The 25,933-nt window shown below is 47.2% G+C and overlaps 2 protein-coding genes across 2 annotated transcripts; both read left to right on the forward strand.

Moving 5' to 3' along the window:
- The first annotated feature begins 8,839 nt into the window (after positions 1 to 8,839).
- Positions 8,840 to 10,084, forward strand: LOC125547380 (uncharacterized). The gene has a single exon (XM_087516307.1). The coding sequence runs from the start codon at positions 8,840 to 8,842 to the stop codon at positions 10,082 to 10,084; it is 1,245 nt and encodes a 414-aa protein (XP_087372433.1).
- Positions 10,085 to 10,286: 202 nt separating this feature from the next.
- Positions 10,287 to 25,305, forward strand: LOC147982457 (uncharacterized). The gene is made up of 2 exons (XM_087516308.1): positions 10,287 to 11,240; positions 25,147 to 25,305. Exons 1-2 carry the CDS (start codon positions 10,287 to 10,289, stop codon positions 25,303 to 25,305), a joined length of 1,113 nt encoding a protein of 370 aa, XP_087372434.1.
- Positions 25,306 to 25,933: the final 628 nt, after the last annotated feature.

Below are 25,933 nucleotides of genomic sequence, written 5' to 3' on the forward strand. Positions count from 1 at the left end.
ATGTCACAAGTGACGTGCTTGTCAGGGACGAGAGGGTGTTGCTGCATGCTGGAAGCGTTTTTCGGTGAATCCACCTACGCGTACAACTACGTCTTTAAGTCCCGTGGCGAAATTCTATGGGTGTCGATTCAGACCGGGGAATATTACAGGTATCAGCCGGGGCCAGACCTTCTAGATGTCACGGTTTCAGTGCAGGCACTCCATGAGCCGGCATTGTCAACATTGCAGGCACCGGAGAAGATGACATGGTTGAGGAGGGACGGACATAGTCTAGCCGACCATGTGTTGTTCCTGGGTGCGCGCCATAGCTTCGTTGTGGAGGCGTCGCGGGTGCCCAACGGCCAAGGCGGGTGTGCCTACTTTGTCTATCAAAATAATAGAACCTTTACATTCGGGAAGCGTGGCGTGTTCAGGTGCAACCTCATTGATGGCAAGACCGAGCTAGTACAGCGGCTGCCTCAATGTTGGGACGAGAAGATATGCACATGGTTCAACCCTGCGTCCGACATTAATCCTCCTCAGGTACCTATACACCAACAAAAACAGCTCAAATTTTTCAAGTTCTATTTTTCTCATAATAAAATCCTATATAGTTAGTGATCTAATGTTTGCATCAAGCTAATACACCGTACAAGAGTTTAACCTAAACTCTTCATAAGCCTACTCAAATTCGTTTTTCAATAACAAAAATTATCATCACATCAAGCTTATAAAACCGTAAATGTTCTAACATAGAGTTGATTTTGGAACAAAAGTTCCCTCTGGTGACGGTGCAAGCTCTTTCAAGGGGAATATCTGATCATACCCCATTGTTCGTGGACTCAGGTGAGCCGAACCATGTGGGTAACAAGAACACCTTCTCCTTCGAGATGTCATGGTTTGAACGTGAGGGGTTTTTGGACTTGATGGCCAGGGAATGGGATAGAGGTGTTGGAGGCAAGACTGCGTTAGAGCGTTGGCAGAATAAGATTAGGCATTTAAGGAGTTTCTTACGGGGCTGGGCTAAGCACCTCAGTGGTGTGTATAAGATGGAAAAGGATAGACTCCTTGCTCTTATACAGGCCCTGGACATACAGGCCGAATCCACTATCTTAACGTCAACTGCTTCAGGCTAAAAATGAGGCGGAGAAGAGGTTGAAAGAACTGCTCCGCGAAGAAGAATTGAAGTGGGCTTTGCGTGCTAAAGTCCGCAAAGTGGTCCAAGGGGACGCGAATACTCAGTTCTTCCATTTGATAGCCAATGGCAAGCACAGAAAGAAGCGTATCTTTCAGCTTGAGCAAGACGAGGGTACTATTTTAGGCCAGGACAACCTAAAAACATATATTACCGACTATTATAAGCAGTTGTTTGGACCTCCGGAGAATAATTGTGTGTCCCTCGATGAGTCCAGGACTGAGGATGTGCCTCAGCTATCGGCTGCCGATAATGATATTCTGGTTGCCCCGTTCTCGAAGAAGGAGGTGTTTGATGCTATTGCACAGATGAAAAACAATAAGGCTCCCGGACCGGATGGATTCCCGGCAGAGTTCTATAAAAAGTGCTGGCACATTATTAAGGGGGATTTACTACCTATGTTCCATGATCTGTTCTGTGGCCAGCTTCAATTATTTCACTTGAATTTCGGGACTATCACACTGCTTCCCAAGAAGACGGATGCGGTGAGAATTGAGCAATTCAGGCCGATCTGTCTCCTCAATGTTAGTTTCAAAATTTTCACAAGGTCGGGACAAACAGACTCACACAGATTGCGCATTCTGTGGTGCAACAGTCTCAAACTGCTTTCATGCCGGACAGAAATATCCTTGAAGGGGTGGTCGTCCTGCATGAAACACTCCATGAAATCCATTCCAAAAAATTAGATGGAGTAATTTTTAAGGTGGATTTCAAGAAAGCGTACGATAAGGTCAAATGGCCATTCCTCCAACAGTCATTGCGTATGAAAGGTTTTGATGAAGCCTGGCGCCGACAGGTTGAATCATTTACGCAAAAAGGTAGTGTGGGAATTAAAGTTAATGATGACATAGGTCATTACTTCCAGACACATAAAGGCCTAAGACAAGGAGATCCGATGTCCCCTATCTTGTTTAACATTGTGGTGGATATGTTAGCAATTTTGATAGGAAGGGCTAAGGAAAATGGTCAAGTAGGTGGATTGGTACCTCATCTAATTGATGGAGGTGTATCCATCCTTCAGTACGCTGATGATACAATCATCTTTATGGAGCATGACTTGGCCAAGGCGAGAAATATGAAGCTGGTGTTATGCCTATTTGAACAATTGACCGGGTTAAAGATTAATTTTCATAAGAGCGAGCTGTTCTGCTTTGGTAGGGCCAAAGATGAACAGAAGGCTTATAGGCAATTGTTTGGGTGTGAGTTGGGAGAGTTACCCTTCTCTTACCTGGGGATTCCAATCCACCATCGTAGGCTGACTAACAGAGAGTGGAAGTGCATCGAGGATCGGTTTGAGAAAAAAATGAGTTCTTGAAAGGGTAAGCTCATGTCATACGGAGGCCGATTAATCCTGATTAACTCGGTGCTCACGAGTATGCCAATGTTTCTCCTATCGTTCTTTGAGGTCCCAGTTGGTGTTAGGAAGAGACTGGACTTCTATCGATCGCGTTTCTTTTGGCAGGGTGATGAGCTTAAAAGAAAATATCGGCTTGCTAAATGGGACATCATCTGTAGACCGAAAGACCAGGGGGGTCTAGGTATTGAGAATCTAGAAGTTAAGAATAAATGCCTTCTTAGCAAGTGGCTGTGGAAGCTCTCATTGGAGAATGATGCTATGTGGGCTCAAATCCTTCGCAGCAAGTACCTCCAGACAAAAACTTTGTCCCAGGTTACTGTCAGGCCGACCGATTCGCCTTTCTGGAAAGGCTTGATGAAAGTCAAACAGTCGTTGTTTAATAGGACGAAGTTTGTTATTGGAAACGGCACGAGTACACGTTTCTGGGAGGATACTTGGCTTGGCGAGACACCCTTGGCCATCCAATATCCGTCTTTATACCGTATTGCTCAACGACGTGAGGTGTTCGTTGCATCGGTCTTTCAATCGATCCCCCTTAATATTCAGTTCCGACGAACGCTAGCGGGCAATCGTTGGGAAGAATGGCTCCATCTAGTTAGGAGACTGATGGAAGTCCAGCTTTCACAACAACCCGATAAATTACGCTGGAAACTGACTAAATCTGGAGTATTTACGGTTAAATCAATGTATATTGATGTTATTAATTCAAACTCCATTCCTACGTCCAAGCATGTTTGGGATGTCAAAGTTCCTTTGAAAATAAAAGTGTTTATGTGGTTTGTCCATAAACAAGTTATTTTGACTAAGGACAACCTCATAAAGCGTAATTGGACAGGACCTACTAGGTGTAGTTTCTGTGATCGGGATGAGACTATCAAACATCTCTTTTTTGATTGCCCGTTAGCCAAGGTACTTTGGCAGACGGTCCACATTGCTTTTAGCATCAATCCACCGAATTATGTTTATGCGTTATTTGGGACATGACTTAATGGGATTGAGCCTAACTTAGCGAGACATATTCGGGTTGCAGTTTGTGCTTTGCTATGGACTATCTGGACTTGCAGAAATGATTTGGTTTTTAACAGAATATCATGTATACACTTTTCGCAGGTCATATTCCGAACTACGGCACTGATCCCTTCGTGGTCGCTACTCACCCATACGGAGGCCAGGGAGCATTTGGTTACTGGGTCTTTCTGCTGGGAGATGGTAGCTCGGAATATTTTCAACCGGTTTGGATGGCGGTCATGTAATAGGATAGGCATTTAGATTCCCTATCTACTTTTTAGCCAGCCGGTTGTGGCGTCTTTTCTCGGCTAGTTGGTGTTTCTAGCCCCTTTTTGGCTCTGTGTGAGCTGTCTGTGCTTTTTTATTATTTGTGGAGACCTTTGGAACCATGTTGACACTACTTTATTTGGTTAATAAGAGGGCCGTATGCATCTTTCTGATGCAGAGGCCGGGGAATCACCCCTTTTCAAAAAAAACATAGAGTTGATTTTGCACCGCCAGGAAATCAGCGAGTGGTCACTGGAACAGCAGCCAAAGATAGCTCCAACAATTTCTAGTCGCCCAACACACACACTTCACATCGAGAGACATCATGTGCCAAGTTTTAGGTTACTGGTGCGCGGACTGCCTCTCACAGTGAAGAGCACTCAGCTACGACTCTTCTTCAGCCAGCACGGCAAAGTGTCCAGTGCCGAGGTGATCTGCTATAAGAAAACTGGTGCGTCACAGGGCATTGGGAATGTAGCTATACAAATGACACATGCCCATGAGGAAGATGCCCTTGCTGCTCTGAGTGAACTGGTTTTAGGTGGATGCCGTCTTGAGGTTAGCTTGGTGAAGGAAGGGCAGCCACGACAGCGTCGGCACCGGCGTCAGCGTAGATATATCTAGAAATCTGAATTTTCATTTTGCATGTTATAAAGCAAATATATAATTATTCCGCATGTTGTATGTGTTGCTGCTCCTAGACCATCGTGCCTTGCAGATCCAGCTGTATTTTTTGGAGTGGTAGTTCAACCTAGCTCGGTAGTACTCCTTTTATGTCGGAAATAAGCAATGTTTTTGACATGACTTCTGTCAAGCATTTAAAACTTTCAGTAGGCATATCATTCTAATTAAGATTGAGGATACATTTTTTTAGATGAACAGGGAGGCAACCTCCCCGGCTCCATTTCTCATAGAAAAACGAAACCAGCTTGATACAAAGGTCTCAGCCTAAGGCTGTCGAGTCTTTCGAGACTTGAAAACAGAAAAAACTAAAATCTAGGATCTACAAAGCTCCAAGACCAGATGGCTTCCCCGCAGAATTCTATCAGAATTTCTGGGATATCATCAAGTCTGACCTTTTGAAGTTGTTCAATTGTCTTCATGCCAATCGACTTGACCTATTCAGGCTGAATTTTGGCAAGATTGTTTTGTTGCCGAAGATTAAGGAGGCTGAACGGACCCAACAATATAGACCCATATGCCTACTTAATGTCAGCTTCAAAATTTTCACCAAAGTAGCTACGAATAGGTTACACTCGATAGCTGACCATGTTGTTCGGTCATCTCAAACGGCGATCATGACCTGCAGGTCAAGAATGAGGCTTTCCTTAGTAAATGTTTGTTCTAACTTCTTACTGAGGATGGTGTTTGGCAAACTATACTGCGCAATAAGTATCTAGGCCACAAGGCGGTGTCTCAAGGCATATTGGAAACCTGGCGACTCGCACTTTTGGGCTGGCCTAATTGCGGCAAAGAAACATCTCTTTCGCTTTGGACCTTTCGCGATAAAGGACGGGTCGGAGATTTGTTTTTGGGAAGACATCTGGCTACGCGGTGCCACTCTCCGAGAACAATATCCAGCCTTGTACAACATTGCTCGCGATAAAAATAATATTATTGCGCAGGTGCTCAGTTCATCCCCCCCCCCCCCCCGAATATTTCGTTCAGGCGGGATTTGACTGGCCCCTGAATTATGTCATGGCATAATCTTTTGTCCCGTCTGGATGCGATTAGCCTGACAGAAGGCCGGGATGTGTTTCGCTGGAACCTTACTACATCATGGTCTTTCACCGTAGACTCTATGTATTGTGCGCTCACGCATTCTGAGGTACCGGGAGTAATAATAAGAAAATTTGGAGGTCGAAGATACCACTAAAAGTTAAACTCTTCATGTGATATCTTCGTAGGGGAGTTGTTCTAATCAAAGACAACCTCGCACAGCGCAATTGGAAGGGAGTAAGAAGTGTTCTTTTTGTACTCATGATGAGACAATCAGACACCTCTTTTTCCAATGCAACTTTGCACGTTCTATCTGGTCAGTCATCCAAATAGCATCAAGTTTATATCCACCCACAAGTGTTACCAATATTTTTGGTCATTGGTTGGACGGTATTTCAAATAGGTTCAAAACACTATTAAGGATGGGAGCGTATGCCTTACTATGGTCGCTTTGGCTATGTAGAAATGATTTTGTTTTTAATGACAAAAATGCTTCTCCTTTGCAGGCTATTTTCCATTGTACGGACTCGCTTCGTATGTGGTCTATGCTACAACGAGCGGAGGTCCAACCGCTGTTCAAGGCGGTGTGTACGCGGTTGGAGCAGGTGGCTACGGGGTTTTTTACCCAACATGGGTGGCAGCATAACCCCCGGATCGGTCCATCTCACCTTTCGACATCGGCACAGTGTCGATCTATATGACTCTAGTATTGCCGATTTGTCGGTTTTTGTTTTTTTATGGTTGTCGGGCTTTTGGTGTTTGGCTGTGTGTATCTTAATTATGCAGAGATCGGGTGTTGCTCATAATGCTTTGTATCCATTTGATGCTACATTTTGAGTTAATAAAATCACCCTTTATCGAAAGAAAAGATCTACAAAGATGTGCTCAGCTAGACTAATCTTCGACCAAACACCACAGAAAATGCTGCACGCAGGCAAGCAAAAGGATTAACAGAGCAGCAATTCATCCCCAAATAGATGGGAGCAAGACCTCCTAAATTTTCCTTGACAGCGTCGCTTCATGGTTGGAGAGTAACAACAGTCCAGAGTAGAGGCTGTACTTGTGAACGCCCGCTTCAGATCCTTCCCAATGCACGGCGAGGGGAATTGAAAACAAGATTGATGCCTGAAGATGGAATCCGAATCGCCCGAAGGATTCCGGTAGTGTTCCGGCAGAATCCAGGAGCACAGGTAGCTAAAGGTAATGCAAGAGCAATCCGCCGATAGAACCATTGCCTGAATCTCATGGCAAAACCTGGTCTCTCTAGCCGCGTTTAATTATGTACTAGTATACATGGCCAGAACACATCAATCCCATCACGCTGAATGGTCGACTAAAGTTGCTAATCTGGAAGACCACCGCGCAAACACATCGATTCCTTCGTGATCGATCCCGCCGGCTGCTGACAAAGCGACCTCGGATACGTCTCGCTGGGCTGACCTTGCGCCGGACCTGCTCCATGCCTTGCTGGCCACCTGCACGATGCGGACGATCTCATCCTCCTCTATGCCATCTGCAGCTCATGGCGTGACTGACGGTTCCGAACGGCGTCATCCGCCTCCCTTCACCTGGCAGCGCAGGAAAGAGCAGAGCCCCCGCGGCATGACGTACGACGATGGTGCAAATCTTCTCCATGGCATCTCTTGTGTAGGGTCGGTCAGGGACGCGACCAAGTTCAGGGCCGCCCTTGGGTGCCCTGGCAACATCGAGTAGACGTTCATGGAGAGGACCTTCGGTGCAGATCCGGCGGCAGATCAGACGCGCGCGTATGGAAAGGAAACAAGGAAGGATTTCTTTCTGGTTTGTTGCGTATCAGCCGGCCCGGTAGCTCGTTTTTGTCCGCACTCGATCGCGAACCTCCGAACAGCAAAGCATCTCATCATCAATCAAATCGAATCAAAAAGAGAAAGAGAAAGAGAAAGAAAAAAGACGTCCGACCCAAACCAAACCAAACACCCGATTGGAATCTGACGAACACCAAACGAACCAATGGATGCGCGAGCTTCTCGTCCGCCCTCTTCAACCGCGACTGCACCAACGCCACCTATACTATACTGTACCCATCTATATATGTGAATCAATGACAAAACTGGCCTCTTCAGACCAGAATTGGACTGGGTTGGGTTCGTGTGTGACCTACTCCTCCTCCAAGAGGTGCTAGGGCTGCTGGTCCGGCGACGCCTGGGTCGGCTCACGCTTGAAAGGAGGCTCTACCTAGCTATTAGCAGGATAGATCAATAAACTGAAACCCCTTTGTCTATGCTCCTCCGATCCTGCAACAACAAAATTAAGGAGAAGAAGCAGACCACCCATGCACACGGGCATGCCCAAACTCATCGCATGGAACGAAAGCATGGCCTCTCGCCCATGCCCCAAGTCCAAGTCGCACACGCACCGCGCACGCGGATGAAAAATTACTTCTTGTATATATAGATAGAAGAGAGATGGTGGCATATATTGTCGGAGCAGGGCGGCGACGGCCCGACGCGCGGACGCCGGCTGGCCCTGACGGGCCGCCTCGGCGCGTGTGCCCGTAGGGTCGGAGGAGAGGCATGCCGGTCGTGCCGGTGTTGGAGTAGAGACGCGCGACGGGGCTCGACAGCGGCGACGGGCGACGCAAACCGATCAAGCTTAGATTGGAAAACCAAAAAGAAACCTAGATCAAGAGCTCGGGAAAAAGACTCTCTAGGACAACTGGCCAACACGACCGGCGGACGGACCCTAGGTACGGGCAACACGGCCCCTGGCGGCGGTCATGGAGGTAAGCCTGATACCATATTAGAAGGGAGAGAGACGGATTGTTGCGGAATATGATGGATGTATTATTGAGTCTCGAGGGCGAGTATATAATGAGTACAAGACTTGAAGGACAAGACGCCATGTCTGAAGATAAGATAGGAGACAAATTACAAATTCTAGTCTAGACTACCTAATATATGTATATCTCTCACACAGACGACCGATACCAGTTCGGCTGGCCGACTTATATGCTTCCCTAGAATTAAGCACGTCTTGTGCTCGGTTCCATCACGTATTGTGTCCTATCCGAGTAGTAGACAAATTAATCGCCGTCTAGTTTTATATTTGCCCTGCTTTGCCCCTGTAATAAATCCAGTGAGGTCAATCAGTCAACGCAATAAACATAACGAGGCACACTAGTATATCAATGGATTAAATCAAGCGTGTCGCCGTGGTGTCTACGTACGTATCCCAGTCCCACCATCTCTTGCTTCGTCGTGCACGTACGGAAAGTACTCCACCTTCATCGTGCACTTCGCGTGGTTAATCTCTCTCAACGAGACGAACCTGCCGTCATGCACGGGACGTCGTCGCCAATGGGCCTCCCGCCAGAATTGCTCCGCGAGATCTCTTGCCGCCTGCACGACCCGGCCGACTTCGTCCGTTTCCACGCGGTCTGCAAGCCATGGCGCAGCTCACACGAGCCGACAACGACTGATTATCAGTTCCTGCCATGGCTCCTCGCGCCAAGCAAGCCTGGTGATGAGTCTCTCAAGCTTAGATCCGTCTTCTTCGGCCGAAGCTACCGCGTGCCGCCGCCAATATCTGCCACCATGATGAACGGGGTGACAAGCGCCGACAGCACCAACATCCGCTATTTCACGGTTTCTCCCCTGAGCCCGACTCTTCACGAACCTGTCGCCGGAGGGGCCTTCGCTAACCCGCCTCTCTCCCCACACATCGACCGGTTGGGGAAGAACCCTAGTGGCATCATCCACAATGACGGTACCCTACTTCTATACAGCAAATACAGCAAATGCAGCAGTAGCGACCTCTACACGACCGAGTTCAGCGCGTCGCTCCTGCATCCCGGCAACGATGAGTGGACGTTTGTCCAGAGGACTTTGGAAACGCCCTGCCATGGCGAGTTCTATGCCATGTATCATGCCGGCAAGATCATTGTGACAATGTACAACAACCTCTGGCTCGTGGTGATGACACCATCCACAGCAGCAACGAACAAGGATGATGTGCTGGTCCCCACGCCACTCTGTACACCGCGCAAGTGTGACGGCTATTTCTGCGAGTACACCTATGTGCTCGAGTCTCGCGGCGAGCTTCTCTGGGCATCGGTGCACATCAAGATGGACTATCCGTACCAGGACGGCGATGGAAAGGGTGTCTGCCGCCTGGTTCGCGCACTGTGGATGTCCATGCATGTGCTTGAGGAGGTTACCGAGGGGTCGAAGAAGCTACAGTGGGCGAGGAAGGATGGCAAGAGCTTGAACGATCGCTTGTTTTTCCTGGGGTGGCCCAACAGTTTCACCATGGACGCGTCGCGGTTTGGCGTGAGCGGCGGGTTCGCCTACTTCTTGTACTGCGATGACCTGGGCCACCGCCAGCCCCATGAGTGGTGTGGTGTGTTTAAGTACAACCTCATCGACAACATGACAGAGTTCATCGAGTGGCTACCCCAAGGATGGGACGAGGAAAAGTGCACGTGGCTCATACCCCAGCCCACCATTGCTCCAATTCATCAGGTTCTAGTTACTACTCCAAGAAGTAATAACATGATTCACATCAAAACACTTTGCCCTTGATTTAGGGTGTTGGTGGGTGACTTTGTCAATCTCAAGATTTGCTGGCTTAATCTTTTGTAAATGCTCATAGGTGTAGGATGTGTGTGTATGTTTATAGGGGTGAGTTTTGTAACATGAGCATCTGTGTTTGTAATATGTTTATAAAAAGGGTGTGGCTTGATCTTAGTCTAAGTCTCAGTTAAGTGACAAAACTCACTCGGACATGGGCGACGGGGCGGCGATCCTTCCGCTGCTACCGCCCCCACCTGATCCGCCGTCGGCGGGGCGAACGGCGCCGCCGCGGCCTGCTCGGGAGGAGTCGCCGCTGTCGGGGCGGTCACCAGAGGCCGGCGGATCGCCGGCTCCGCAGACTGCGGCGGAGATCGGGGGGTTTCTTTATCCGGCCAAATGGAAAATTTTCTTCCAACATGCCCGGGCTGTCGGGCGTAGATCGGAGGGAGTTCTCTACACGTACTACCCATCGAGGTGGACCGTGGTGCGTGGTCTGGATGGTGACATTCTCGGAGGGGATTACCTAAAAGCTGATGAGAAGATTAACGAAGGTACGCGGTTGCTCATTGATATTTTTGATGTTACCGTTCATTCGCGTGTGCAGGAGGAACCGGAGATACTTTATCACATTGACTTGATCGATCTCACGGAGGATCCAAAGCCCTCGAAGCCGCGGTTCGGGGGGCGCTTTTGGGTATTGGCTGATGAGGTGACGCTCGTGGATGAGCCCGAAGCGAAGGAGGAGTGCCCGGCGAAGCCTGCGACACAAGGGATGTCGGGCGATAGGGGGGGCGACTCGGCGGGCGACTCCGCGGGTCGCCGCGCGGCGAGCGCCGGGTCTCGGCCCTTGGGGGCGGTGGCTCGACCGAGGGCTGGTGGCCGGTTTTGGGCGCTTGCCGGATCTGAAGACGACGAGGCGGACGAGGACGGGGAGGATCCGGCATCATCTCCGCCAACGCCAACTCCATCTGATCTTTTTTGTGAGTTTTTCAATTCACGCTATGATGAGTATGAGGTGGCCTCAACGGTGGACAGGATTTTGCCGGTGGACGATCCGGCGCGGATTGGGGTGCACGCGGGCGAGAAGAAGGAGATGGTGAGGCGCGTCGTGCACCGGCGAACGGCGGCGACGGCTGTCAGGCCTTGGAAGGGACCCCTTCCAAAGGTTAGTCTTCCAAATCTCACCCTTTTTGATTTGATTCGGCCGGATTCGTGGACTCAAGTTAAGAGGAAGAAGAGATCGGTCCGTTCTGTTGCCGATTCCCGGCGGCCGACGGCGGCTGTGGCGCCGTCGCCGGCGGAGCGGCCGGTCGGGATCGCTCGCATGCGGGAGGCGCGTTTGAATGCGCTCCTGGGCTGCGATCTCGGATGGCCAGGGGGGTGGGCCGGTTCTGAGTGAACCGGGCCCATGCGATGTTGGGCTTGTGTTAACCGGGTATGAGGCCCAGTGTAACCAGCCACGTTCGATGATCCCATCTACACCCCCATGCACGATCGACGTTCCTCCTGGGAGGTTTCGCTTCGAGCGTTCTAGGATTTCTGGTGGTCTGCGCCGGCCAAGCTTTGCTGATCGGGGTGCGGGGCGTGCTAGGCGCATCCCCTCCCTCCGCGTCATGGCCGGTCGAGGGGTGCCCCCTGGCATGAATGGCGCCTCGGGTGGAGTGGGTCGTGGAGGGCCAGTGCTGCCGGCAGGAGGTGGCCGCGGCGGCGGTGTTGTGCCACCAAGAACGGGGCGCAGTGGCGCTGGAGGGCCGCTCGGGGCTGGCCGTGGTGTTGTCCCCTCGGCTGCTGGGATCGGCCGGGCGGCGCCGGACACCAATGGCCCTAGGCCGCCGCCACCAGGAGGCGCACTCGGGTCGACCGCAGGCGGCCGCGGGTCTTGCTTTGTGGGTGCGCGGACCCCCACGCCGGCGACTGTGCCGTTGCCTGCTGCGGGAAGGGGTGGCCCCCGCCCGCCGGTTCCGAGCACTGCTGCCGTCGCGGGCCGGGGCGTCCCGACTCCAAGGCCGCCGCCTCCAGCCTCTAGTGGCCAGCTACGACCGGTGGCGTTTCAGTCCGGGGCCAGACCGCCACATTTCGTGGCAAGGCAGACGCAGAACTCGGCGGCACCGGTGTTGAAGCAGGCCCAGTTGCCGCAGGTTTCGGCTAGTGGGGGAGGTTCATCAGTGCCTCGTGGTCAGTGGGGTGATGATGGGCATAACATGTATGGAGAGGGTCTGCACCGGGGATCCTCGTCCACGGGTGGTGGTCGAGGGTTGATGTCTACTACAAAACCTTCTTCTTGTAGACGTTGTTGGGCCTCCAAGTGCAGAGGTTTGTAGGACAGTAGCAAATTTCCCTCAAGTGGATGACCTAAGGTTTATCAATCCGTAGGAGGCGTAGGATGAAGATGGTCTCTCTCAAGCAACCCTACAACCAAATAACAAAGAGTCTCTTGTGTCCCCAACACACCCAATACAATGGTAAATTGTATAGGTGCACTAGTTCGGCGAAGAGATGGTGATACAAGTGGTATATGGATGGTAGATAAAGGTATTTGTAATCTGAAAATATAAAAACAGCAAGATAACTAATGATAAAAGTGAGCGTAAACGGTATTGCAATGCGTTGAAACAAGGCCTATGGTTCATACTTTCGCTAGTGCAAGTCCTCTCAACAATAATATCATAATTGGATCACATAACTATCCCTCAACATGCAACAAAGAGTCACTCCAAAGTCACTAATAGCGGAGAACAAACGAAGAGATTATGGTAGGGTACGAAACCACCTCAAAGTTATTCTTTCCAATCAATCCGTTGGGCTATTCCTATAATTGTCACAAAAAGCCCTAGAATTCGTACTAGAATAACACCTTAAGACACAAATCAACCAAAACCCTAATGTCACCAAGATACTCCAATGTTACCTCAAGTATCCGTGGGCATGATTATACGATATGCATCACACAATCTCAGATTCATCTATTCAACCAACACAAAGGACCTCAAAGAGTGCCCCAAAGTTCCTACCGGAGAATCACGACAAAAACGTGTGCCAACCCCTATGCATAGGTTCATGGGCGGAACCCGCAAGTTGGTCACCAAAACATACATCAAGTGAATCACGTGATATCCCATTGTCACCACAGACATCCACGGCAAGACATACATCAAGTGTTCTCAAATCTTTGAAGACTCAATCCGATGAGATAACTCCAAAGGGGAAACTCAATTTATTAAAAAGAGAGAAGAGGGGGAGGGGAAACATAAGATCCAACTATAATAGGAAAGCTCGCGATACATCAAGATCGTATCATCTCAAGAACACGAGAGAGAGAGAGAGAGAGATCAAACACATAGCTACTGGTACATACCCTCAGCCCCGAGGGAGAACTACTCCCTCCTCGTCATGGAGAGCACCGGGATTATGAAGATGGCCACCGGAGAAGGATTGCCCCCTCCGGCAGAGCTCCGTAACAGGCCCCAAGATGGGATCTCGTGGATACAGGAAGTTGCGGCGGTGGAATTAGGTTTTTGGCTCCGGGATCACGTTCGGTGAGAAGATCACGTTCCCGAAGGTTTCATTCCGTTTGGACTCCGTTTGATATTCTGTTTCCTCGAAATACTGAAATAGGCAAAAAACATCAATTCTGGGCTGGGCCTCCGGTTAATAGGTTAGTCCCAAAAATAATATAAAAGTGGAAAATAAAGCCCAATATAGTCCAAAACAATAGATAAAGTAGCATGGAGCAATAAAAAATTATAGATACGTTGGAGACGTATCAGGCATCCCCAAGCTTAATTCCTGCTCGTCCTCGAGTAGGTAAATGATAAAAAGAGAATTTTTGATGCGGAGTGATACTTTGGCATAATTTCAATGTAAATCTTCTTAATCATGGTATGAATATTCAGATCCGAAAGGTTCAAGACAAAAGTTCATATTGACATAAAAAATGATAATACTTCAAGCATACTAATCAAACAATTATGTCATCTCAAAATAACATGGCCAAAGGAAGTTCATCCCTACAAAATCATATAGTTAGGCTATGCTTCATTTTCGTCACACAAAGATGTTCCCAACTTCTATACCCCCGATGACAAGCCAAGCAATTGTTTCATACTCAAATAATCTCAAACTTTTTCAACCTTCACGCAGTACATGAGCGCGAGCCATGGACATAGCACTATGGGTGGTATAAAATATGATGATGGGGATTGTGTGGAGAAGACAAAAAAGGAGAAAGTCTCACATCAACAAGGCTAATCAATGAGCTATGGAGATGCCCATCAATTGATGTTAATGCAAGGAGTAGGGATTGCCATGCAACGGATGCACTAGAGCTAAGAATGCTCAACAAAAGAAAACTAGTGGGTGTGCATCCAACTTGCTTGCTCATGAATACCTAGGGCATTTTGAGGAAGCCCATCGTTGCAATATACAAGCCAAGTTCTATAATGAAAAATTCCCACTAGTATGAACAAGACAACTTATGAGACTCACTATATGAAAATCATGGTGCTACTTTGAAGCACAATATATGAGACTCACTACATGAAGAACAAGGTGCTACTTTGAAGCACAAGTGTGAAAAAAAGAGATAGTAGCATTGCCCTTTTTATTTTCTCTCTTTTTTGGGCCTTTCTTTTTTTCCTTTTGGCATTTCTCTCTTTTTTTTGATTGGGCAATGCTCTAATAATGATGATCATCACACTTCTATTGATTACAACATAATGATTACAACTCGATACTAGAACAAGATATGACTCTATATGAATGCCTCCGGCGGTGTACCGGGATGGTGCAATGAATCAAGAGTGACATGTATGAAAAATAATGCATGGTGGCTTTGCCACAAATACGATGTCAACTACAAGATCATGCAATGGCAATATGACAAAAATAAAGCATGTCATGATGATGATGATGATGGAAGTTGCATGGCAATATATCTCGGAATTGCTATGGAAATGCCATGATAGGTAGGTATGGTGGCTGTTTTGAGGAAGATATAGGGAGGTTTATGTGTGAAAGAGCGTATCATATCACGGGGTTTGGATGCACCGGCGAAGTTTGCACCAACTCTCAATGTGAGAAAGGGCAATGCACGGTACCGAAGAGGCTAGCAAATGGCGGAAAGGTAAAAGTGCGTATAATCCATGGACTCAACATTAGTCAAAAGAACTCATATACTTATTGCAAAAATTTAGAAGTCATCAAAAATAAAGTACTATGCGCATGCTCCTAGGGGGATGGATTGGTAGGAAAAGACCATCGCTCGTCCCCGACCGCCACTCATAAGGATGCACAAGCCAGGTACACTTCATGCTTCAAATTTGTTACACAATTTTAACCATACGTGCATGCTATGGGACTTGCTAACTTCAACACAAGTACTTCTCAAATTCACAACTACTCAACTAGCACGACTATGATATTATCACCTCCATATCTCAAAACAATTACCAAGCATCAAACTTATCTTAGTATTCAACCCACTAAAAAGAAAGTTTCACATATCTTGAACACCAAGTATATTAACATTAAGCAAATTACCATGCTATTAACGACTCTCAAAATAATCTAAGTGAAGCATGAGAGATCAAGTTTCTTTAAAACAAACCACCACCATGCTCTAAAAGATCTAAGTGAAGCACTAGAGCAAAATTATCATGCTCAAAAAGATATAAGTGAAGCACATAGAGTATTGTAACAAATTTCAATTCATACATGGCTCTCTCAAAAGGTGTGTACAGCAAGGATGATTGTGGTAGACTAACAAGCAAAGACACAAATAATACAAGACGCTCCAAGCAAAACACATATCATGTGGTGAATAAAAATATAGCTCCAAGTAAATTACCGATGGAAGTGGACGAAAGAGGGGATGCCTTCCGGGGCATCCCCAAGCTTTGACTTTTTGGTGTCCTTGGATTATCTTGGGGGTGCCATGGGCATCCCCAAGCTTAGGCTCTTGCCACTCCTTGTTCCATAATCCATCAAAAGAATTCACCCAAAACTTGAAAACTTCACAACACAAAACTCAATAGAAATCTCGTGAGCTCCGTTAGAGAAAGAAAACAAAAGACTACTTTAAGGTACTGTAGTGAACTTGTTCTTTATTTGTATTGGTGTTAAACCTACTGTATTCCAACTTCTCTATGGTTTATAAACGATTTTACTAGCCATAGATTCATCAAAATAAGCAAACAACACACGCAAAACAGAATTTGTCAAAAACAGAACAGTCTGTAGTAATCTGTTACTAACGCAAACTTCTAGAACCCAAAAAATTCTACCAAAATTAGAAGACCTGGGAAATTTGTTTATTGATCAGCATCAATTGGAATCACTATTTTATCACGTTCTGGTAATTTTTGACAATTCGGGCACTGAGCGCAAAGATTCTGGAAATTACAGCAAGATCAAATAACTATCTTCCAAGAAGATCTAATAGGTTTAACTTGGCACAAACACTAATTAAAAGATAAAACCACATCTAAACAGAATCTAGATGGATTATTTATTCCTAAACAGAACCAAAAACAAGAAAAACAAAATAAAATTGGGTTGTCTCCCAACAAGCGCTATCGTTTAACGCCCCTAGCTAGGCATGATGATTTCAATGATGCTCACATAAAAGATAAGAATTGAAACATAAAGAGAGCATCATGAAGAATATGACTAGCACATTTAAGTGTAACCCACTTCCTATGCATAGGGATTTTGTGAGAAAACAACTTATGTGAACAATAATCAACTAGCATAGGAGGGCAAAACAAGCATAACTTCGAAACTTTAAGCACATAGAGAGTAAACTTGATATTATTGCAATTCCTACAAGCATATATTCCTCCTTCATAATAATTTTCAGTAGCATCATGAATGAATTCAACAATATAACCAGCACCTAAAGCATTCTTTTCATGATCTACAAGCATAGAAAAATTATTACTCTCCACATAAGCAAAATTCTTCTCAAGAATGATAGTGGGAGCAAACTCAACAAAATAACTATCATGTGATTGAAAATTAAGATCAAGATGACAAGTTTCATGGTTATCATTATTCTTTAAAGCATACGTGTCATCACAATAATCATCATAGATAGGAGGCATGCTTTCATCATAATAAATTTGCTCATCAAAACTTGGGGGACAAAAAATATCATCTTCATCAAAAATAGCTTCACCAAGCTTGTGGCTTTGCATATCATTAGCATCATGGATATTCAAGGAATTCATACTAACAACATTGCAATCATGCTCATCATTCAAATATTTAGTGCCAAACATTTTATAGATTTCTTCTTCTAGCACTTGAGCACAATTATCCTTTCCATCATACTCACGAAAGATATTAAAAAGGTGAAGCGTATGAGACAAACTCAATTCCATTTTTTATGTAGTTTTCTTTTATAAACTAAACTAGTGATAAAACAAGAAACTAAAAGACTCGATTACAAGATCTAAAGATATACCTTCAAGCACTCACCTCCCCGGCAACGGCGCCAGAAAAGAGCTTGATGTCTACTACACAAACTTCTTCTTGTAGACGTTGTTGGGCCTCCAAGTGCAGAGGTTTGTAGGACAGTAGCAAATTTCCCTCAAGTGGATGACCTAAGGTTTATCAATCCGTAGGAGGCGTAGGATGAAGATGGTCTCTCTCAAGCAACCCTACAACCAAAAAACAAAGAGTCTCTTGTGTCCCCAACACACCCAATACAATGGTAAATTCTATAGGTGCACTAGTTCGGCGAAGAGATGGTGATACAAGTGGTATATGGATGGTACATAAAGGTATTTGTAATCTGAAAAATATAAAAACAGCAAGATAACTAATGATAAAAGTGAGCGTAAACGGTATTGCAATGCGTTGAAACAAGGCCTAGGGTTCATACTTTCGCTAGTGCAAGTCCTCTCAACAATAATATCATAATTGGATCACATAACTATCCCTCAACATGCAACAAAGAGTCACTCCAAAGTCACTAATAGCGGAGAACAAACGAAGAGATTATGGTAGGGTACGAAACCACCTCAAAGTTATTCTTTCCAATCAATCCGTTGGGCTATTCCTATAATTGTCACAAACAGCCCTAGAGTTCGTACTAGAATAACACCTTAAGACACAAATCAACCAAAACCCTAATGTCACCTAGATACTCCAATGTCACCTCAAGTATCCGTGGGCATGATTATACGATATGCATCACACAATCTCAGATTCATCTATTCAACCAACACAAAGGACCTCAAAGAGTGCCCCAAAGTTCCTACCGGAGAATCACGATGAAAACGTGTGCCAACCCCTATGCATAGGTTTATGGGCGGAACCCGCAAGTTGGTCACCAAAACATACATCAAGTGAATCACGTGATATCCCATTGTCACCACAGATATCCACGGCAAGACATACATCAAGTGTTCTCAAATCTTTGAAGACTCAATCCGATGAGATAACTCCAAAGGGGAAACTCAATTTATTACAAGAGAGAAGAGGGGGAGGAGAAACATAAGATCCAACTATAATAGCAAAGCTCGCGATACATCAAGATCGTATCATCTCAAGAACACGAGAGAGAGAGAGAGAGAGATCAAACACATAGCTACTGGTACATACCCTCAGCCCCGAGGGAGAACTACTCCCTCCTCGTCACGGAGAGCATCGGGATGATGAAGATGGCCACCGGAGAAGGATTGCCCCCTCTGGCAGAGCTTCGGAACAGGCCCCAAGATGGGATCTCGTGGATACAGGAAGTTGCGGCGGTGGAATTAGGTTTTTGGCTCCGGGATCAACGTTCGGTGAGAAGATCACGTTCCCGAAGGTTTCATTCCGTTTGGACTCCGTTTGATATTCTGTTTCCTCGAAATACTGAAATAGGCAAAAAACAACAATTCTGGGCTGGGCCTCCGGTTAATAGGTTAGTCCCAAAAATAATATAAAAGTGGAAAATAAAGCCCAATATAGTCCAAAACAGTAGATAAAGTAGCATGGAGCAATCAAAAATTATAGATACGTTGGAGACGTATCAAGGGTATGCCTGGCAGAGCGATGGCTCGGCCGAGAAGCCCTTCATGGGGCCAACGGGCCGCTTCGTCGAAGGGGCGTCTGGACCAGCTCATCGTAACCGCGGTGGTTTCCGTGGTAACCGTGGTGGCCGAGGTGGCCAGGGTGGCCGATATCGCCCACGGCAGCATCATGTTGTTGTGGACCAGACAGCTGTTGGCAAGGCTACTAAGGAGCCTGGGTTGTCTTGCCGGGCTATGGAGGTGGTGACGGCACTGGCTGACGTGGTGGTTCCTGCTAATGGTGAGACTGGGTCTATGTCGGTGGAGGGTTCTGACAGGACTGAGCTGGACAGGGTGGCCAGGTATGCGCGCAAGAAAGAAAGAATGTTATGTTACCGCTGTGGCGATAAGGGCCATTTTATTGCTGAGTGTGTGGCCGTTTTAATCGATACGTGTGGCAAGCCTGCCCATGAGTCAGGGATTTGTCCGCTTTTGAGGGAGCAGATAGCGACTCTTATGATGTATGGAGTATACTGTGCTGAGCTCACGTTTTTTGAGTCTCCGACCGAGAGGGAGGTTCCTGATGAGGTTCGGAGTATGACAACTGGGGTTGTTAAAGTGACTAAAGGAGAAGTCTCTGAGTCCCAGATTGTGCAGCGGGTCCGGGAGCTGGCCAGAGGGGACTTCCACTGGGAGCTTGTCAGTCTAGAGGCAAACTTGTTCCGGGTTGAGTTCCCGTCAGTGGAGGATTTATAGAGGTTGTTGAGTTTCGGGATGTGCAAAGTGCCAGGTACTGAGGGCATCCTTGAGTTTCACGAGTGGAAGTTGATTGAGCCTCGGGGTAAACCTCTTACCCAGGCTTGGTTATGTTTTTCGGGAGCTCCTTCCAAACCTTTGCAAGATGCTAGGTTCGTTGCTAGTTTAGGCATCATGGTCGGAAAGCCTGAGAGAGTGGATATGGCATTTACTAGAGCTGATGGGGTTGCTCGCTTACTGGTCGGTATTTTGGACATCGAGTTTGTGCCTGATGTGGTTAAGTGGGCGTATCAAGGGCAGGTTTACAACCTTCAGATTGAGTTTGAGGATGACAGCCTGTTTGCTGAGGCACCTGCTGCCACTCATGTTGATATGCACGAGGATGATGAGGGTGCGGGGGTTAAGGTGACTCCGACCGCTGATCCTGGACGAGAGATGTCCGAGGGACCGGGGTCAGTTGCTCAGACGACCGGAGGTGGGACGGCGCCGCCTTCTTCACTGCCGTCGACCACTCTGAGATTTGGATCTATTGAGCCTGCTACTGCACCTCCGAGGCTTTGGAGCGAGCGGGTGGAGTCTTTGGCGGATTTTGAGCACTCTTTACCCGCGTTGGACTTTGAGGGTCCGGGTGTGGAGGGCTCTTGCAAGGAGGAGGGTTTGGAGATAGTGTTCTCGCCCCCCTCGGTTTTTGGTAAGACGACAGACCTGCAGGTGGTGGCTCCGAGCTGTGCAGGGTGGTCGAGGCAGGTGGCCTCGGCGCCCCCTTCTCCTCTCGTTCCGGTGTGTGCTACCGTCACGGAGGGGTCACCTTCGGGAGGGGGTCGAGGCAGGTGGCCTCGGCGCCCCCTTCTCCTTGTGCTCTGGTCGGTGCTACCGTGAGTGAGGGATCACCGTCGGGAGGGGGGCGGGGCAGGTGGCCTCGGCGCCCTCCTCTCCTATCGCTGGGCCAATGTTGCAGGACGCAGGCCCAGTCTTTGGAGGGGGCTTGGGGCGGGTGGCCTCGGGGTCCTCTCCATCTTCCGCGCCTTGGGGGACCTCCCCGCAGATGGCACCGGCGACCACTCCTGGCCTACAGTCTTGGGTGGATGGGGAGCGGGGGCAGGTGACCCTTGTTTCCCATCAGATGAATCGGCGCCCTCACCCGGTCGTGGAGACCGGTTGAGTGTTCGGGGGATGACAGGAGGTCAGTCCCCTGGCAACTTCACTCGGGAGGAGGTTATCCGGTTCGGCGGGATTCCGGACCAGGCGGCTGAGGGCCGACGGTTGAGCTGTCGTCTTCAGGGCCGTCCGGAGGTGGACGACATGCAGCAGCGGTGCGCCGTGAGGGCGGCCAAGCTTCGTGACGTTCAGGTCACTACGGGTATGTCAGTTAATACTTCTAATTCCATCTTGCATTTTTCGAACGATGAGATTGTTGATAATGCAAACCAACTAGGAATTTCACTAGGTAGTAACAAGGCTGAAATTTCTAATTCCATCAATGATTTGCTCGATCTAGAAGCCGAGAGGGCTTTAGATATGATTCGAAACTTAGCTGCCGTCAAACCCATGAATGATTCCGAGATTGATGCTTTGGGAGTCCGGGTGCTTGATGATTTTTGTGCCGATCTCGCGCCTCCCCTCCCAGAGCCGGAGGAGGAGGATGAGAGTGTCGAGATGGAAGTTGCTAGACCCCCTGAAACGGGGAGAGAGGACCTGGCAGGCGCGAGGACCAGCCCTAAGCGCAAATGGAAGCGCAAGATTTACCCAACATCCGCAGTGCGTAGGAGTGCTAGGATCCGCACGGCTAAAAAATTCCATGACGAGATATGAGAGGAATCTTTTGGAATAGCAGAGGTCTTAAGGACTTGGCTAAAATAAGGTTTCTTGCAGATGCATCCATCGAACATCGACTCGATTTAATTGCGTTGTCGGAAACGGGTAGATCGAATTTTTCACCACAATTTCTCAACACTCTTTTGGGGGGTATTGAGTTTGACTGGCATTGTCTGCCACCGAGAGGGAGATCGGGAGGGATCTTACTTGGTGTTCGATGCGATTCTCTCGAAGTTCGAAGTGTGGTCATAGGAGATTTTGCGGTGAAGTTCAGGGCGCGGTCCAAGGTTGACAGTTTTGATTGGGCTCTGGTGGCGGTGTATGGTGCCGCGCAGGCAGAATTCAAACGGGATTTCTTGGCCGACCTAGTTAGAGTTTGTGGTTCTGAGCAGCTCCCCATTCTCGTTGGGGGAGACTTTAACATTATTAGGAGACGAGATGAGAAGAACAATGATAATTTTGACGGGAGATGGTCGTTCATGTTCAACACTATCACTGAAAGCTTGGATCTGAGAGAGATTGAGCTTTCAGGTAGGAAGTTCACTTGGGCTAATGCCATGCCAAATCCAATGTTTGAGAAGTTGGATCGGGTACTCGCAAGTGTCGAATGGGAACAAAAGTTTCCCTTGGTAACAGTCCAGGCTCTCTCTCGCGGGATCTCTGATCACACACCTCTTTTTCTTGACTCTGGTGGGGCTACCTACTCGGGCAACAAGAATTTGTTCTCGTTCGAGCTTGCGTGGTTCGAAAGAGAAGGGTTCCTGGAGCTCGTAGCTAGAGAGTGGGCCAAGGATGCATGCGGTAGGAATGCGCTTGAGCGCTGGCAGAATAAGATTAGGCATCTGAGAAGTTTCCTACGTGGGTGGGCTAAACATCTCAGTGGGATCTATAAGGTTGAAAAGGAACGGCTCATTGCCCTTATTCAGTCTTTAGATGTAAAAGCAGAAACCATGGTGTTGCCTGCCACCGAGCTTCATACCAAACTTGATGCTGAGATGAGGCTCAAAGAACTCCTTCGTGAAGAAGAATTGAAGTGGGCTCTGCGGGCCAAGGTTCGAAGAGTGGTCCAGGGGGACGCGAACACTCAATTCTTCCACATGATTGCCAATGGCAAACATAGGAAGAAGAGAATATTCCAGCTAGAACAAGATGAGGGTACTATTATCGGGCAGGAAAATTTGAAGCTTTACATTACTGAATATTACAAACGATTGTTTGGTCCACCAGAGGAGAACTGTGTGTCTCTGGATGAGTCTAGAGTCGAAGATGTACCTCAACTTACGGCTGAGGAGAACGATATATTAACCGCCCCTTTTTCGGAAAATGAGGTTTTCGAGGCGGTATCCCAGATGAAAAATAATAAGGCACCCGGTCCGGATGGCTTTCCGGCTGAGTTTTATAAGAAGTGCTGGCATATTATTAAAGGGGGCCTGTTGCCGATGTTCCATGATCTGTTCTCGGGACATTTGCAACTTTTCCAACTAAATTTTGGAACAATAACGCTGCTCCCTAAGAAAACAGAGGCCGTAAGAATCAAGCAATTTCAGCCTATCTGTCTTCTGAATGTGAGTTTCAAAATTTTTACCAAGGTTGGGACGATTAGGCTAACACAGATTGCGCATGCAGTGGTGCAGCCTACTCAGACGGCTTTCATGCCGGACAGGAACATCCTGGAAGGGGTTGTGGTCCTTCATGAAACGCTCCATGAGATCCAGACGAAAAAACTTGATGGAGTTATTTTCAAAGTGGATTTCGAGAAGGCATATGATAAAGTCAAATGGCCGTTCCTTCAACAAGCCTTACGCATGAAGGGCTTTGATGAAGCTTGGCGACGCCACGTGGAAGCATTCACGCAAAAAGGGAGTGTTGGAATCAAAGTGAATGATGATATATGCCATTATTTCCAAACGCATAAGGGTCTGAGGCAAGGCGATCCGATGTCCCCGATACTTTTCAATATAGTGGTTGACATGTTGGCACTCCTGATTGGGAGGGCGAAAGAAGCCGGTCAGGTGGGTGGCTTGGTGCCTCATCTGGTCGATGGTGGTGTGTCCATCCTGCAATACGCCGATGATACTATCCTCTTCATGGAACATGATTTGGCTAAAGCGAGAAACATGAAGTTAGTGTTATGCTTATTTGAACAATTGACGGGGCTTAAGATTAATTTCCATAAAAGCGAGTTGTTCTGCTTTGGTAGAGCCAAAGACGAAAAGAGGCATATAGACAATTGTTTGGTTGTGAAGTGGGAGCTTTACCTTTTACGTATCTAGGTATTCCCATTCACCATCGTAAGCTAACAAACAGCGAGTGGAAGTGCATAGAGGATCGGTTTGAGAAGAAACTAAGTTGCTGGAAAGGAAAACTCATGTCGTATGGAGGCCGGTTGATTCTTATTAACTCGGTGCTCACGAGTTTACCTATGTTCCTATTATCCTTCTTTGAGGTCCCAGTTGGGGTTAGGAAACGGCTGGATTTCTATCGATCCAGATTCTTTTGGCAGAGTGATGAACTTAAGAGAAAATACCGGCTGGCCAAATGGGATATTATCTGTCGACCAAAGGACCAGGGGGCCTTGGTATTGAAAATCTTGAGGTCAAGAACAGATGCCTGCTTAGTAAATGGCTATATAAGTTGTCACTTGAGACGGAGGCAACATGGGTGCAGATTTTACGCAATAAATATCTGCATTCCAAGACCCTATCCCAGGTCACTGTCAGACCAAATGATTCACCGTTCTGGAAGGGGCTTATGATAATCAAAGCTACCTTCTTTAACAGAACCAGGTTTATTGTCGGCAATGGTATCAATACTCGATTCTGGGAAGATACGTGGCTTGGCGACGCGCCATTGGCGACCCAGTATCCGTCTCTTTATCGTATTGTTCAGCGTCATGAGGCTCTTGTTGCCATGGTTTTGCAGTCCATTCCACTCAACATTCAGTTTAGGAGGGTGCTTGTGGGTGATCGATGGGAAGCATGGCTTCACTTGGTTCGTAGACTGATGGAGGTTCAGTTAACCCCTCAGCCCGGTCAGTTGTGGTGGAAGCTTACTAGATCTGGGGAGTTCACAGTTAAATCGATGTATATCGATATTATTAACTCTAGTGTGATTCCTAGTTCCAAAGAGGTTTGGAAAGTTAAGGTCCCTTTGAAGATTAAAGTGTTTATGTGGTTTGTTCATAAAAAAGTAATTTTAACAAAGGACAATCTAGTTAAGCGTAACTGGACAGGTTCTACTAGGTGTAGTTTCTGTGATCGGGAAGAGACTATCAAGCACCTCTTCTTTGACTGCCCGTTGGCACGAGGGTTGTGGGGCTCGGTGCAAATTGCCTTTAACATTACTCCTCCGACTTCGGTCAACACGTTATTTGGGACGTGGCTTGCTGGGATAGAGCCCGAAACAGCTAGACACATTCGTGTAGGAGTTTGTGCGTTGTTATGGGCAATTTGGAACTGCAGAAATGATTTGGCATTTAACAGAACAACAACTATTCATTTTTTGCAGGTTTTATTCCGGACTACTGCGCTGATCTGTATGTGGTCCTCACTCACTCCGACGGTGGCCAGGGAGCGTTTGGTTACTGGATCTGTCCAGTGGGAGATGGTAGCGCGGGATATATTCAACCGGTTTGGATGGCGGTCATGTAATAGGATAGGCGATTAGTTTACCTATATGTTCTTTTGCCAGCCGGTTGTGGCTTGTTATTTTCTTCTGTTTTGGCGTTGATGCTCTGTGTGAGCTAGCCCAGCTTTTTGTTCGCAGACTTGAAGACTTTGTTGAACTTTATTACTTTCTAATAAATGTGGTCGTATGCATCATTCTGATGCAGAGGCCGGGGAGTCCCCCCTTTTCGAAAAAAAAAGTTAAGTGAGAAAACATATAAAAAGAAGAAAGGCAAAACTAGAAATATTTTTTTCATGGATCTTCACATATGATCTCACAAATATAGAATTGGCTTAGACTTGGTTAAGTCCCAGTTGACTGAGATTTAACAATCCCGTTCTAAAATAATGGTGCTTGTTCCCTTTTAAAAAAGTTGTTGGTATGTGACCTCCCTCTCAATGTGATCTGAATATGACAATAGATGTCAGAGAGCTGCAGATGTTTGCTTCCATTTGATGGTTTCTATATATCAGTTGAGAAATAAAGAGGATTTGTAGATCGCAAATTGTTGTTTTGTGCATGGAGCAGAAACTAGAGATCGTGCAATGGAATCCTGTTGCATTTTGGAGTTTTCAAGTACTCCCCGTGTAAACTAATAGTATAAGATTTATTTATCACTTAAGTAGTA

Source organism: Triticum urartu, chromosome 3A, assembly GCF_056163025.1.
Source record: "Triticum urartu cultivar PI428250 chromosome 3A, HENAU_Tu73, whole genome shotgun sequence".
In the NCBI taxonomy this organism is placed as follows: Eukaryota; Viridiplantae; Streptophyta; class Magnoliopsida; order Poales; family Poaceae; genus Triticum; species Triticum urartu.

Bases quoted from the DNA above. Each gene is read 5' to 3' on its own strand.
- LOC125547380 (XM_087516307.1), top strand. From the start codon at position 8,840: ATGCACGGGACGTCGTCGCCAATGGGCCTCCCGCCAGAATTGCTCCGC.
- LOC147982457 (XM_087516308.1), top strand. From the start codon at position 10,287: ATGGGCGACGGGGCGGCGATCCTTCCGCTGCTACCGCCCCCACCTGAT. The intron at 11,241-25,146 runs GTTAGTCTTCCA...CATTTTTTGCAG, and splicing joins GGAAGGGACCCCTTCCAAAG to GTTTTATTCCGGACTACTGC.